Source organism: Nycticebus coucang, chromosome 11, assembly GCF_027406575.1.
Source record: "Nycticebus coucang isolate mNycCou1 chromosome 11, mNycCou1.pri, whole genome shotgun sequence".
Classification (NCBI taxonomy): domain Eukaryota; kingdom Metazoa; phylum Chordata; class Mammalia; order Primates; family Lorisidae; genus Nycticebus; species Nycticebus coucang.
The window spans coordinates 101,578,217-101,593,305 of record NC_069790.1 but is presented as its reverse complement, the minus strand read 5'-3'; the positions used below and the strand labels follow the sequence as shown (position 1 = coordinate 101,593,305).

At 39.5% G+C, this 15,089-nt stretch overlaps 1 protein-coding gene across 8 annotated transcripts in view; it reads left to right on the top strand.

Moving 5' to 3' along the window:
• Nucleotides 1-15,089, top strand: part of CEP41 (centrosomal protein 41) — a 50,032-nt gene that overhangs the window by 16,425 nt on the left and 18,518 nt on the right. For 3 of the 8 annotated variants that reach the window (XM_053609500.1, XM_053609499.1, XM_053609501.1), the window contains exon 2: nt 4,479-4,542. The exons of 1 other annotated variant lie outside the window; for it this stretch is intronic. In XM_053609500.1, the coding sequence (XP_053465475.1) occupies nt 4,479-4,542 (64 nt within the window). Of the gene's footprint in view, nt 1-4,478; nt 4,543-10,967; nt 11,936-13,399; nt 13,541-13,843; nt 13,976-15,089 lie in introns of those variants that run through there. 4 more of the 8 variants (XM_053609505.1, XM_053609503.1, XM_053609502.1 and 1 more) reach the window with 3 other exon arrangements.

The following is a 15,089-nucleotide window of genomic DNA, read 5'->3' as shown; positions in this document are numbered from 1 at the left end:
TCTATTGTGACCTCCTTAGGACTCCAGATCCTCTTAGTTTGACTACCTCTAAACTGATTTTCATGCTTTTTTTTTTTTTAATTGAGACTAAGTCTCACTTTGTCACCCTCTGTAGAGTGCTGTGGCGTCACAGCTTACAACAACCTCAAACTCTTGGGCTTAAGCATTTCTCTTGCCTCAGCCTCCCAAGTAGCTGGGACTACAGCCGTCTGCCACAGCACCCAGCTATTTTTTGGTTGCAGTTGTCATTGTTGTTCAGCAGGTCTGGGCCGGGCTCAAGCCCACCAGCCTCGGTGGCTGACACCCTACTCACTGAGCTATGGACGCTAAGCCCCTGCCTCTTTTTTTGACTAATATTCTCCATATTGCTACCAGAGTGATCTTTCTAAAACAAATACCCAGGTATAATCTCAGTGGTCCTCCTTAACCCTCCTTCAGCAGCTCCCCTCTGTCTTCACCAGGGTTTCTCAGCCTTAGCACTGTTGACCTTGGGGCTGGCTAATTCCTGGTTGTGGGGCTGTCCTGTCATTGCAGGATGTTTAGATGCATCCCTGGCCTCCCCCACTAGATGCCAGCGGCACCCCCCTCACCTCCCAAACTATTCCTGTGACAACCAAAAATGTCTCCAGCCCTTGACAAATGTCCTGGGGCCAAGGGGGGCAAAATTGTACCTGTTTGAGAACCACTGATCTACAGATAAAAATCAAGCTTCTTAGCATGTATAGAAGCCCCTAGTGATCTCCCCTGCCTGTGTCTCCAGTGTCATTTGTCCCCATATTTCCCCCTATGCTCCAGGTCTGCACATTACTGTAAGGTTTCTTAAAACTGTTCATACTCTCTTGAGCAGCACCTGTGGCTCAGTGAGTAGGGCGCCAACCCCATATACCAAGGGTGGCGGGTTCAAACCCGGCCCTGGCTAAACTGCAACAAAAAATAGCCGGGCGTTGTGGCGGGTGCCTGTGGTCCCAGCTACTGGGGAGGCTGAGGCAAGAGAATTGCCTAAGCCCAAGAGCTGGAGGGTGCTGTGAGCTGTGATGCCACAGTACTCTACTGAGGGTAGAGACTTTGTCTCTACAAAAAAAAAAAACTGTTCACGCTCTCTCTAACTTCCCTTCTTTGCCCATGTTTTTCTTTCTGCCAAGAACCTGTAGCTCCCACCCACCACTCTTTTTAGCTTGACTAACCTCAGCCCTCAGAATTCAGCTCAGAAAAAAAAAAAAGCAGCTCAGAAGTCAACCTTCAGGAAACAGTTCTCCACTCTTAGTCTGGATTAGGTGCCCATCTTGGGTGCTCTCATTGCACCCCGTCTTCCTTCCTCTTGTTCCTCATGCAGTCTGGCATCTGTTTATTCACGTCTGTCTTCCCTGCAGTCAGCCAGCACTGGATGGCACGGACTGTGTCCTCAGCCCAGGGCCTTGCTTCTAGCAGGCACTCAGTAGGTGTCGACTGAGTGGATGGTTGGTGCGCAATAAGTCTTTGTTGAATGAATGGTCTTCCTTGAAAAAGCTTTTTTCAGCTCCTTCACTTTCCACCATTCCGTCCTGTTTATGTAATTGAAAGAAAGCCAGTTGGTCAGTAGGTCAAGAAGCCGTCACCCCCAAAGCAAGGATTTTAAAGAAAAAAACATGACAGTTCCATAAAAATCTGTGGTGCTCTGCTTGCAGTAGAACACAGTTTTACGTTGTGGTCAATATTAGAAAGTCAGGAAAAAGAAATTGGACTGAAATGGGAACATGGAAAAGAAACACTATATTTTTCTCCAGCAGCATATGGATTTCTCATTAGTCTGTGTAAGGGAAAACCGGGGGCGGGAAGAGCTCAACCAGGGCAGCTGTCCACACTCGCCCCTCATCATTCTGCTGCCACCACACCTGGTCCCCTGGGACACCCTCACTTCTGAGCTATTTTGGCTTAGGTATGGACAAATCTCCTTGGTTCAGCAGCGACTAGCCTGGGATTTTTCAAAAGCTTTGCTAGGAAACTTGTGGGAAAAACAAAACAAAAGTAAAAACAGGAAATAGAATATAGAAATGATAAAAATACACAGTGTAAAAAACAAAAACATCAGCCCAAGATAACTAAGATCTAGTGTTAGTATAATTTGACTCAATTTACCAGACACATGTTTTCTCTTTTTTTGTTTCGTTTTGCCATGATATTGTCTCCCTCTGGGGAACTCGTCCTGACGTCTCCCTTTTCATTCTTTGTGTATGTCTTCTCTTACTTAAAAATCTTCTCCATTTTCGTCTAGGGGAGGAGTTGGAATTAGAGTTATGGTCACTATCTCTTATGGACAATGGGATCGTGTGGAGAAATGAGCTTTCCGATCTTTGTCTACAGATAGACTAGCTCAGTAGTTCCAAACACAGTCGGGGCACTCATGCTGTGATAAACGATAGAGGTTTTATTTGCTTGGAGTGAGTGAAAAGCATAGACAATGCCCCGAGGTAGTTTAATGACACTATAGGACTGATGCTTTTACTCTGGCAGCTTTTTTTCTTTCTTCTCCTTTAGATATTAAAATAGTCAGTGGTAGTTGTGAGGTTTTGCTTTTGTTTATTTGTTTTTTATATCCTTACTTGGCAAAATTAAAAGCTGATAAATCTCTGTGTTTTTGAAAATTCTTTCTCGTCTCTGAAATCCAAAACTCTGGCCCACATATTTTGTATGACATTGAAGTGTGCTGAATTGTTTTTACAATTTATGCATCACTCGAGCAGGTATTTTTATATGTAAATCATTTATTTTGCCATCCTCCCAACAGAACACTCTGCAATTAACTGTGTTTTCAAAGACAAATGATGCAGTTTTTCTAACTTTGCTATTCTCTTCTACAAAGAGAACTGGATAGTTGCTATAATACAATCCTCATTCTAGATATTTATTTACTGACTATCAATAAATATACCTACTATGTACTAGGTCCTGGGTGAATACAAATATGAGTAAGTCCTTATCCCTGCCTTCAAGGAAATCCTAGACTAGGGAAGAAGACCAGGCGTAAACAGTGGGACAAGGTGTGGGTACTCTGGGAGCCAAGAAGAAAGTGCCTAATTCCACCTTGGACAACTTTGCTGAGGAAATAAATTTTGCCCAAGGACAAACCGAGGAAAGGCATATGTAGGCAGATATCTGTTAAGCCTGGTGGCTGGATGAGTATGGTACATGAGGGGCTGTTCCTGACAATTTGAGCATGAGAGCATGTGGGAAGGTAGTAGAAGGTGAAGCTAGGAAGTTATTACCCAGTTTTAATTTCATATCCCACAGCTACCTGTTACTGAGCATAGAATTTTCATACCTACAGGCCAGAAAAGGGCCTGAGCAAGAAAGCAATTTTTTTTTCCAGTGGTAAGATAGGATTTATTAAAAAGGAATCAAGAAAGTAAAATTTTATAATGTCTTCATTCACTAACCTTCCCTCCCTTAATAGTTTTCATAATTGCTACTCGAATTTAATGTGGGTTAGTGTCTTGTACTTGGACCCAAAGAGTTAACTACCAGGGTACAGCACAAGAGAGACCTGATATAAGCATTTTTGCTTACTAACCTTAACCGCAGCCTAAGATGAGTCTCAGCTGTCATAAGAGCAGGTGCCATGTAGTGCCATCTGGGGGGCCATAGAGACAGCAAAAGCCTGCTCCCTGGGTCTGAACCTTAGTATATAAGGGCCAGTGCTCAGGTCTAGATCCTGCCGGCCACTTTTTAGGGGAGATGTAGATAAAATCTAAATGGTGTTTGAGGAGATGGGCTAGAAAACATCACAGAGCAAAATTAAAAGAAGAGGGACAGGATAACTGCCTTTTATTTTATTTTATTTATTTTTTGAGACAGAATCTTGTTATGTCACCCTCAGTAGAGTGCCACGGCGTCACAGCTCACAGCAACCTCTAACTCTTAGGCTTAAGTGAGTCTCTTGCCTCAGCCTCCCAAGTAGCTGGGGCTATATTCTCCCACCACAATGCCTGGCTATTTTTTTATTGTAGTTGTCATTGTTGTTTGGCAGGTCCGGACTGGGTTCAAACCCACCAGCTCCCGTGTATGTGGCTAACACTCTAGCCACTGAGCTACAGGCGCTGAGCCCTTTTTAGTTTATTTTAACAAATTCCTTGAGGCAAGGTGAATGACATAATGAGTCACAGTTGTAGCCTGAATGGAAATTGGAGGGATTCTGATTTTTGCTCAATGTAAGAAATAATTTTGCAAGAGTTTTTTTTTTTCCTATCACGTAGCACCTTGAGATTATTTTGATGAAATATAGAAGTGTTTTGACAGAAACCAGATAACTACCTTCACTTGTGGAGATGCTGTGGAGAAAAGAATCCTATAGCAAAGGACAGTTGGACCTCTAGAGCCTCTTCCATTTTTAAATTCTATGAAATTTTAGTATTTGTTTCATTTTTTAAGTATCTGAGTTTTCTTGACTTTTCCACCCTTATCTGTACATTAATCCAACTGATTGTGAATTTTCTTATTTATAGTATTTGACCAAAAGGATACCTCAGAACCCAAGATACCAGCATGTCAAATCAAGACTAGACACTGGTGAGTAAAGCTTAGAAAATTAGAACTTAAAAAAAAAATACGATTGTCCAATAATTGACAAGATGCAGCCTATCATACCTGGTATAAATCATAGTTTTAACATTTCTCACTATCTTGGCTGATGTCCTGGATTCAGAATTTATCTTTGAAAGCTGTTTTGCACATTATCAGTAAAAATTTGTTGTCATATAATTTAGCTTATTATTCCTTAGCACATAGGAAATAACATAAAATGAGAAAATGAAATTTCAGAAATCGAAACCATTGTTTAATAAATTGCAGGGCTGAAACTAAATATCAGGAGGCCAATTTCTATTTAGGAATATGTTAAGTCTGTTCCTTTAAACTGGCAGAATAGATTATACATGCGTGTGTTTGTTCAGTGTTTGCAGAGTGCTGACTACAAACTCATGGACTAGGAGAGATAGAAAGATGAGTGTGAATTGTTTCTTGCATTCAAAGAGCTTAGATTCAAGTTGAGGCAGACAGACTAGAATAGGTAAAGTACCAGACAGAATTTAATTAGTGCTATAGTGCAGGTAAAATGAACTACTTATCCCATGCTCTTCCCATTTTTCAATGTCATGGTAAAGACTGCTGCCCAGACCCTAGTGGATTTGCAGTTTTGTGAGGTTTTGCTTGTTTATTTATTTTTATGTTCGACCTTTTTAAAGCCTGCTGTGGAAATCCATCTGATTAAGATGGTTTTGCTAGTGGATTAGGCCACTGTGTGCCTTTAGCAATACTGAATTTTCCATCGGTAGCCTCAAGACAACTGAGAAAAGTAAACTGCGATACTGACTTTGCTTTGGTGTTGACTTTGAAATCATCTTGTTTATTTTGTATTTCTCTTTTTCTAGGCTCCCTCAAAATCATTATCTTCCATTATGCATGTTTACTCATATAAAATAGACTTAAATGTTTTATTTAAATTCACCACATTTGCAGATACTATTTCTTGGTACTCTTCTTTCAAACATTTCCATGCCATACAGATATTCATCCTTGCAAATATCCTGTTTGATGGGCAGGTGGAAATTATTATCTCTGTTTTAGAAGAGGAGGAAATTGTGGCGCAGAGATTTTGTGATTTATTCGGAGTTCAATAAAGAAGGTAGAACTAGGACTGTATGCGGGATGAGAGAGTGAATAGTGGAGCTCTGCTACCAGGCTTGTTGTACCGTTTCTTAGGCCACACTGTCCCTGTGTCTCTCTCAGTCTCACTTCTTGTGCCTCTATACCCTTGATTCCTCCATCTCTACCCATCTTCTCTTATTGCAACTGTGATCTACCCTTCTGAAATAAGGAATTCTGTGAGATAAGCACCTAGATTTAAAATGCCATATTTTTTGGCCGTGCCTGTGGCTCAAAGGAGTAGGGCGCTGGTCCCATTTGCCGGAGGTGGTGGGTTCAAACCTAGCCCCGGCCATAAAACTGCAAAAAAAAAAAAGTTAAAAAAAAATGCCATATTTTTTTCTGAGGAGTGAAGATAAGATTTTTTCTTTTTTTTTTTTTTTTTTTTGAGATGGTCTCACTATGTCGCCCTGGCTAGACTGCCCTGGTATCATAACTCACAGCAACCTCCAATTCCTGGGCTCAAGTGATTCTCTTACCTCAGCTTCCAAAGTAGCTGGGACTACAGGCACCCGCCACAATTCTCAGCTTGTTTTTTTAGAGATGGGGGTCTCACACTCTTGTTCAGGCTGGTCTTGAACTCCTGACCTCTAGCAATCCAGCCATCTCAGCCTCCCAGAGTGCTAGGATTACAGGTGTGAGACATCATACCTGGCCAAGATATGATTTTAAAGACTACTATAAAGGAATGAATTAATTTCTTTTTTTCTTTCTTTCCTTCCTTTCTTCCTTCCTCTTCCTCTTCCTCTTCCTCTTTCTCTTTCTCTTTTTCTCTCTCTCTCTCTCTCTCCTTCCTTCCTTCCTTCTTTCCTTCCCTTCCCTTCCTTCCTTCCTTCCTTCCTTCCTTCCTTCCTTCCTTCCTTCCTTCCTTCCTTCCTTCCTTCCTTCCTTCCTTTTCTTTCTTTCTGCAGTTTTGGCGGGGACCAGGTTTAAACCCACCACCCCAAGAATATGGGGTTAGCACCCTACTCCTTGAGCCACAGGTGCTGCCTCAAAGGAATGAATGTCTTTTGGAACCTTCATACTTTTTAAAATTAAAATTTTTTTAAAACTGAGGTTTATTTATGTATCAATTTGTCTATGCCCTCACAGTTGTTTTTGTTTCTCCTCTAGGAGAATTGAGTGTATGGGTTTATGAATGTCAACCCCCTTTCTTCTCTTGAATTCCTCAATTCTAAACCAAAACATGACTTCATAATGCCCAAGCTAGAGTATAGAGGCATCATCATAGCTTGCTGTAGTCATGAACTCCTGGGCACAAGAGATCCTCCTACCTCAACTTCCCAAGTAGCTGGGACTACCAGCACACACCACCATGCTGGGCTAATTTTTTAATTTTTTGTGGGGATGGGATCTTCCTGTGTTGCTCAGGCTGGTCTCCAACTCCCAGGCTCAAGTTACCTTCTTGCCTGGTCTCCCAAAGTGCTAAAATTTAGCACAAGTATGAGCCACCTCACCCAATTTTATATCTGCTTTTTATAAGGCGTATTAAATGCATACAACCTTTTATATCCTGAGATAATGAGTTATAGTAGCCTGATCATAGTTTGCTGTGACCTTAAACTCCTGGGGTCAAGCATTCCCCCCACCTTGGCCTTCCAGAGTATTGAGATTACAGGTGTCAGCCACTGCACCTAGCCAATTAGTTTTTATGTTGATTAAACTTTTCATTTTGAAATCACTGTAGATTCACATGCATTGTGTAAAATATAATGCTAAAAGATTTCATGAGCCCTTTATAAACCCAGTTTTGCAAAACTACAATATGCCATCACAACCACGATATTGATGTGGATACATACAGTCGAGATCTGAAATGTTCCCATCACCCCAAGGGTTCTTCATGTTTACCTTTTATACTTCCACTTCCACCCTTCCTCAACTCCTGGCAACTCCTATTCTGGTCTTGATTTCTGTAATTTTACAAATGCTATGTAAATGGAATAATATTGTACGCAGCCTTTTGGATTGGCTTTTTTCAGTTAGCATAATTCTTTGGATATTCATCCAGGCTTTTGCTTGATGTCAGCAGTCTGTTCCTTTTTTATAATGGCTAGTATTCCATGGTATGGATATACCTTAGTTTAACCTTTACGTGTTGAAGGACGTCTGGGTTGTTTCCACATTTGGCTACTACAAGAAAAGGTGCTGTAAACATTCATGTACATATTTTTGTGTGAATGTTAAGTCTTCATTTCTCTGGGATAAGTACCTATAACTGCTGATCATTAGGTAGTTACCTATGTAATGTTTTTAAAGACAAGCCTGTTTTTTAGAGTGGCTGTTATCATTTTACATTCCCAGTAGGAATGGATGAGTGATTCCATTTTCTCCACATCCATTTGGTGTTGTCACCGTTTTTTAACTTTAGCCAGTCCGATAGGCATGTGATGGCAAACCATTGTAGTTTTAATTTGTGTTTCCTTAATGGCTACTGATGAACATCTTTTTATGTGTTTATTCACTTTCTGTATATCTTTAGTGAAACGTCTGTTCAAATTTTTTGCCTATGTTCATAGTGGATTGTTTGCTTTTTTACAGTTGAATTTTGAGAGTCCCTTATATATTTTAGCTTCTAGTCCTTTGTCAGATAGGTGGCTTGCAAATATTTTCCAGTCTATAACTTGTCTTTTCATCCTCCTAACAGGGTCTTTCAAAGTGCAAAAGGTTTTCATTTCGATGAGGTAAACTATATCAGTTTTTCCTTTTATGGATCTTGACTTTATTGTCAGGTTTAAGAACTCTTTGCCTAGCCTAAATTCCAATGATTGTTTCTATCATTATTTAAGTTTTCTAGTTTAAGGTTTTATATTCAAGTACAAAAGTGATATATTTTGAGTAATTTTTATGTAAGATTTGTGACTTAGATCAAGATTAACTTTTGCTTATGGACATTGAATTGGTCTAGCAGTATTTGTTAAAAAGGTTTGCCTTTCCTTCATTGAGTTGCATGTTCATCTTTGTCAAAGGTCGGTAGGCACGTTTACAGGGGTCTGTTTCTGGGTTTTTTATTATGATCCCTTGATCTACATGTCTATCCCTTCCCCAGTACCATACAGTTTTGAATTCTGTAGCTGTATAGTAAATTGGACACTCAAATTTGGTTAGGCTGATTATTCCCACTTTATTTTTCTTTACAAACTTATTTTAGTTATTCCTTTGCCTTTCCAGAATAGAATAATCTTATTATTTTAGATTTTAGAATAATCGTATTTACATTTACCCAAAAAATGCTGTAATTTTGATAGGAGTTGCATTAAGCCTGTTTACCTTTGGGAAGAATTGGCATCTTTACTGTGAGAAGTAACCATTCATCTACTTTCTGTGTCTGTGGACTCGCCTGTTCTGAACTTCTCATATAAATGGACTCACACAGTACATCTCTGTTCATGTCTGGCTCCTTTCCCTTAGTGGAATGTTTTCAAGATTCATCTATGTTGTAATGCGTGTCAGTACTTCATTCCTGTTTATTGCCAAAGAATATTCTATTGTATAGCTATTCCTCATTTCTTTTTTTTTTTTTTTTTTTGTAGAGACAGAGTCTCACTGTACCGCCCTTGGGTAGAGTGCCGTGGCATCACACGGCTCACAGCAACCTCTAACTCTTGGGCTTACGTGATTCTCTTGCCTCAGCCTCCCGAGTAGCTGGGACTACAGGCGCCCGCCACAACACCGGGCTATTTTTTTGTTGCATTTTGGCCGGGGCTGGGTTTGAACCCGCCACCCTCGGCATATGGGGCCGGCGCCCTACTCACTGAGCCACAGGCGCCGCCCCCTCATTTTGTTTATTCATTCATCAGTTGCTAGACATTTGGATTATTTATATTTTCTGGCTACAGTGTGCTGTGAATACCGGTATATACACACACAAAAAAAGTGGAGTTTTTTTCTTTATTAATATGTGTTTTTACTTCTCTTGGGTGTATACCTAGGAGTTGAATATGGTGATTCTGTGTTTAATTTTTTGGGAAACTGCCAAACTGTTTTCCAAAGCAGCCACGCCACTTTACATTCCCACCAGCAATGTAGGAGGGCTCTATTTTCTCCACATCCTCACTAATGCTTGTTATTATCCATCATTTTGATTATAGCCATTTTTGTAGGCATAAAGTAGTTATCTCATTGTGGCTTTGATTTGCGTGTTCCTAATGACTAATAATGTTGAGCACCTTTTTATGTGCTTATTGGCAATTTTATATGTCCTATGGAGAAATAACTATTCAAATCACTTGCCCATTTTTAAATTGGATTAGTTCTTCATATTTGTTGGCTTATAAGAGTTGTTTTATATACTCTGGATACTAGACTCTTGTTAGAAACAGTGATTTGCAAATACTTTCTCCTGTTCTGCCAGCTTTGTCCAGGGCTTTTATTTTATATAGCTGGAGGAGTAGAGAAAAACACGTCTACCCCATCTTCCTGGAAGCAGAAGTATTCCAATGTAGTCTTGTAAAGCTTTGGAAGGGCCAAATTGTGTTTTGTTGCTTAAAACTCAAAGTATTTTAAAGTCAGTGTGGGAGAGGAGTCTTATTCTAGTGTTTGATTTTTTTTTTTTTTGTTTCAAATTTAGAAATTATTTTAAAGCCAACTTAAAGGAAAGATTCTATTTTAACGCTTGTGTTTCTGTGCATTTTGTGTCTTACCTCCCTGAGTATTCAGGGGAAGTTTTTTACCCGGCGTGCAGACCTATATGCCAACACACAGGTCCCTTCATTCTTTTGGGTAGTCTGGAGCAGCCCAAACTTAGTGTTCTGTCCAAGTGTTATTTACATGTGTGCCCTGAGGTAAAAAGGATAAGTGTCGTAGTCAGGAAAAACACGAGCGGGACCTTATAGTCCAAGTAAGAGTATGAAGTTCCCATCTGTGGTGCTTTTAAGCTCTGCAGTCAGTGCAATGAAAGTAGACACAGGAATGAGTGAGCATTTCTCATTTCTAGCCTAAATAGATGGGTCTTTAATCTTTTCTTACCAAACAGTGAGCAATTCAGAGTTAATCACAAGAAATCAAGAATTCCCTGGTATCTCGCGTCTTCACCCAAATCAGCTTCTCCTGAGTTCTTCAAAGACTGCTGTCTTCCTTCTGGGTAAAGATGATTTTTTGTTTCTATACTTCCGTCTCTACTTCTCATACAGACTCAAACATTTATGTTCCGTCATGGCTAGAAATCTGAGTTATTTTGAACTTCAAATATTTCTTTTGTTCCATAGGTGCCTGAGTATATCTTACCAGCTCCCCGGCATTGCCAGACTGTGCCATGAATGGATTATACTTCTGGTGAAATTCCTGACGGCGTTTTGTTCAGTTTCCACTGTAGGGTTCTTGTGTACTCTCACACAGCCTCTCTGGGTTTCTGTTCTGCTGCACTGCAGACTGATTAAGGGACACTTTCCAAACCGCAGGTCTGTCTCTTATTAGTCCTCTAAGCTCTTTCGTTGGCTGCTTTGTTCTTTTATTTCGATCCATATTCAATCTAATTTCAGACTTCTTTAGCTTTCTGAAATTCTGTAGACTTTCTCCACTTAGTCGTTTTTAGCCTTATTTTTATTTTTTAAAGATTCATCTTCCTTTTCTCATCTCTGCACAAAGTAGTTATTTCCTCTTTTCTTCTTTAGTCTTTACTATTCCTGAATATTCGCTAATAGCCTTGATCTTAGACACTCAAAACTCATTACAGACTAGATACTCTTTATTTTCATTTGCTTTTTAATTCTGTTCCTTATGTCAAAAGAAGAAATGTATGTGAAAGGCGCTTACAAACCAGAAAGCACTATACACACGTATAACTTATTGAGGTTAACAAAGGACCACTGTGCCTCTTTTCACGCTTTCTGCTCTTCCCAGCCAAAAGAACTTCTCCATAGACGAAGGAAATATTGAAGAAAAATAAAGCTGTGGAGTTGTCTCTTAGCAACTGAGTTCGTGCCTTATAAATCTTATCCACTTTAGATTACTGCTGCTCAAATCACTTGCTTTTCTTACTGGCACAGTACAAATAATGTTATTAAATTATAGGAAAACAATGGGAAAAATCTAATGAATGAGTCACTCAGTTAATCAATCGCACTCTGTTTTTGCATGGCACAATTGGCATAGCTGGGTTGTTTCTCTAAATTATAATTGTAAAACGTTTTGTTATATATATTTTATTGCAACATTAGTTGTAAACAAAGTATAAGTTAAATACCACCTTATTTATTTCTAGGTTGCCTGAGTCCTGAAACAATTATGGATCATACTGGTAGTTTATAACATATGCCAGGTATAAAAGTCAAATTGTACTTACTTAAAAGAAAATCAGGTGTACAAAAACTTCAATCAAATTAGAATGTGATTATTTGCATTATAAAATAACTCATTATGGGGATTTTTTCAGATGGCAGGTCTTCATAGTATATTTCATTCAGCAAATATTTCTGAGTGTCTCCTGTGCTAGACAATTGAAGGAATAAAGATTATATGCGTGTGTGCGCATATGTGGACATACTCTTGGGCTTCCCATCTGTAGATAAGACAGTTTGGTGACAAACGCCTTACGAGTGGTAAGCTGAGTACTATAGAAGTTCAGAGCAGGGAAAGGTCGCTTCGCGCTGAGTATGATTACATGGACAAGGTAGTATGATAGAGAACTGAATACTGAAAGTTTGTCAAGTTTAGGAATTAAGGCAACGTTGAAGAATAAGCTGCTGGAGTCTTCAGTGCTAGAGCAAGAAATTTAAGCTTTAGTCAGTACGCAATGGGGAGCCACTGATTTTTTTTTTCTTTTTAATCAAAGGCTTAGCTAGGAAAATGTATCTGATAGTAATGTGCAATTTCAATTTTTTTTTTAAAAATTGGTTCCCTGTTATTCTTTTAGGCTCCTTTTGTACAAAACAAAGATGTGTTTATAAATAAGTGAATTATGAAATTGATTCATTTTCAGTCTTTTTAAAAGGTAGTCAAAAACTATTTTCTGGTGCAATTAGATATGATAAGATAAGCTGCCTTGTTAAGATATAAGCCGTGAACCAAGTGGGATAAAATGTCACTTTTCAGACTTTCTAAAACCATTTTTAGGGATTTTTGTGTCAGCCATCCTGCTGTCTCATTACTCCATTCTCAAAGTTGAAGCAGAGCAGAAATCCTCCACTCTTATTTTCTCCCCCTACTTGGCTAGAATGAATGTATATAATGAAAAGAGCTTCTCATCAATAGCCCTCTCAGATTTGTTCTGAATTATGCCAAATAGTTCTATAATTCTGTGAAACACTGTGTTTCTTTGCCTTCTCCTTTGGGGGGAAAACAAATAAATAGTAGGTGTGAGGCAGTTTACCTCCTGTTACGAGAGTCCACTGATACAGGTGAAGTGCTGTGTAAATACTTGGAGAAGCACAATTAAGTTTAGACACTTTGTTAGAAACCAGTGTGGTTTGGAAATGTAGTGTTTCAGTAATAAAAACTATATAAATAAAGTTGGCTATTGTTTTCCATGTATAATTTTTTCCATTCTTGAGGGAATTTATAGCATGAGATAGTCCCCACCTGTTGCTATTAAGGGGGTAGCACTTTCTACAGATGTACTTCACCATGAGTCATGTTTTTAAACAACACAACTAGAAAAGCTGTGTGTTTTTGTGAGCCATATTAGAAACCAAAAGATTAGGAATGTAAATCCTGCCTTAGTTACTGACTTGATGTGTTACTGGACAAATCAGTAATCCTTTTTGTCCCTCAATTTTCTGCCTAGACCACCTGAAGCTTTCCTAGCTAAAAGAAACTGCCTGTCGTGTCAACATCGTGCAAGTGTGGGTGATTCCGGGACATAGAACCAAGGGCTACTATGTAAAATATTTAAGAATAAGATTGTGGACCACGTGCTTCGGGGTTGGTGGGTTTAAACCTCACCTGGGCCTGCTAATCAGCAAACAAACAAACAAACAAAAAAATAGCCAGGTGCTGGGGCATTGTGTGGACTCCTGTAGTCCCATCTACTAGGGAGGCTGAAGCAAGAGAATCGCTTGAGCCCCAGAGTTTGAGGTTGCCATAAGTTATGATACCACAGCACTCTACCGAGGGTGACAAAGTGAGACTCTGTCTCATTAAAAAAAAAAAAGAAAGAAAGAAAGAAAAAGATTGTGGGAAGTCAAACAGCATACTGATTTGCTGTTTTCTTCCCCATTGTGTTGACCAGGCAAGGCCACTCCTATGTTCAGAGTTACAGTGGGGAGGAGGGATTTATATCCAAAGAAGAGTTCATGGTTTCTTCTCTGAAGATCTGGTCACCTTTCAGGTCGATTGCAGTCTGAAGAAGCTAAAAAAGATGGTACTTGTTTCTAATCCTGTTCTTGGTGATGTTTGGGCCTCTTCTGAGACATACTCAGTGTCTCTCCTGAGAAGACTCAGGCCTTCTGAGTAGCCTTGACTGTCTTCATTTTTCTATAAGCTTCTGGAAGGACACAGTTCTGGATCTAGGATTACACTGTGTATCTTTAAGATGGAAAAAAAAAACTGTGGATTTTTACTACATGATGAATTTGTGGTAAAGATTTAATAGTAACAGATGAAGCAAGTTGTTTTTTGAAAGTATTTTTGGGGTTTCAGAGCAAGGATTTTCTTTCTCTACTTCTGACCCAAACATGAAGTTCAGAATAGTCCTTGAAAACATCACTTCATTCCATTAATTAGAAGCATTTCTTTTATCTGAAATTAAGGCTGAATGTGACTAGATTTTCTCAAGTCTTAAAAAATTAGGAACAAAACAGAAGTTTTAGAAATGAGAAATTATTTTGGATGCATTCCCTTTGCCCACACCTTTTAGGTGCCAGATTGAGCTTGCTGTGTTGAATTGAATCAAATCTAAGCATGCCTGGTAAAAAAAATGATAGCCCCTGGCTTGAGAGCTAGAATATAGTTCATTTGTAAACCAGAATGGTCCTGGCCCAGTTTTAAAGTATGAAAACTTCCAAACCACCTTGCCTAGTACCTAGTGTTGTAGAACCAAGCTTTAAAACACAAGGGCTCAGGATGTTCCATGGTGGTAGGAATCTGCTGTTAATTCCCAGCATATCAAACCCATGGTGAATACTAGTGTACAGAGTGTGTGGTCCAGGTGAGACGGCAACAGGAGCATGAAGAGTAGAAGACCAAGTTCAGGGAAGAAGAGGAAACTACAAAAAGAAAGTGGAGCGGAAAGGGTTGCTTGGATAGCCAGGAAGGCACATGTTAGACACACAGAATGCTGCTGCTTTCTCGCTCCTTGTCTGCCGTATCACCAGAAGATTATGGGGAATTAAAGAAAGAGGAAAGCCTTGACTCAGAAAGAAAAAGAAATTGACATGAACTCATCATCCGTATTGCTTGGGAGTTCTAAATGTTTTTTAGGTGTGCACGCCAGGTTAAACATGTTTGACCAAACATAGTCCTCGGTCCCTCCTCTT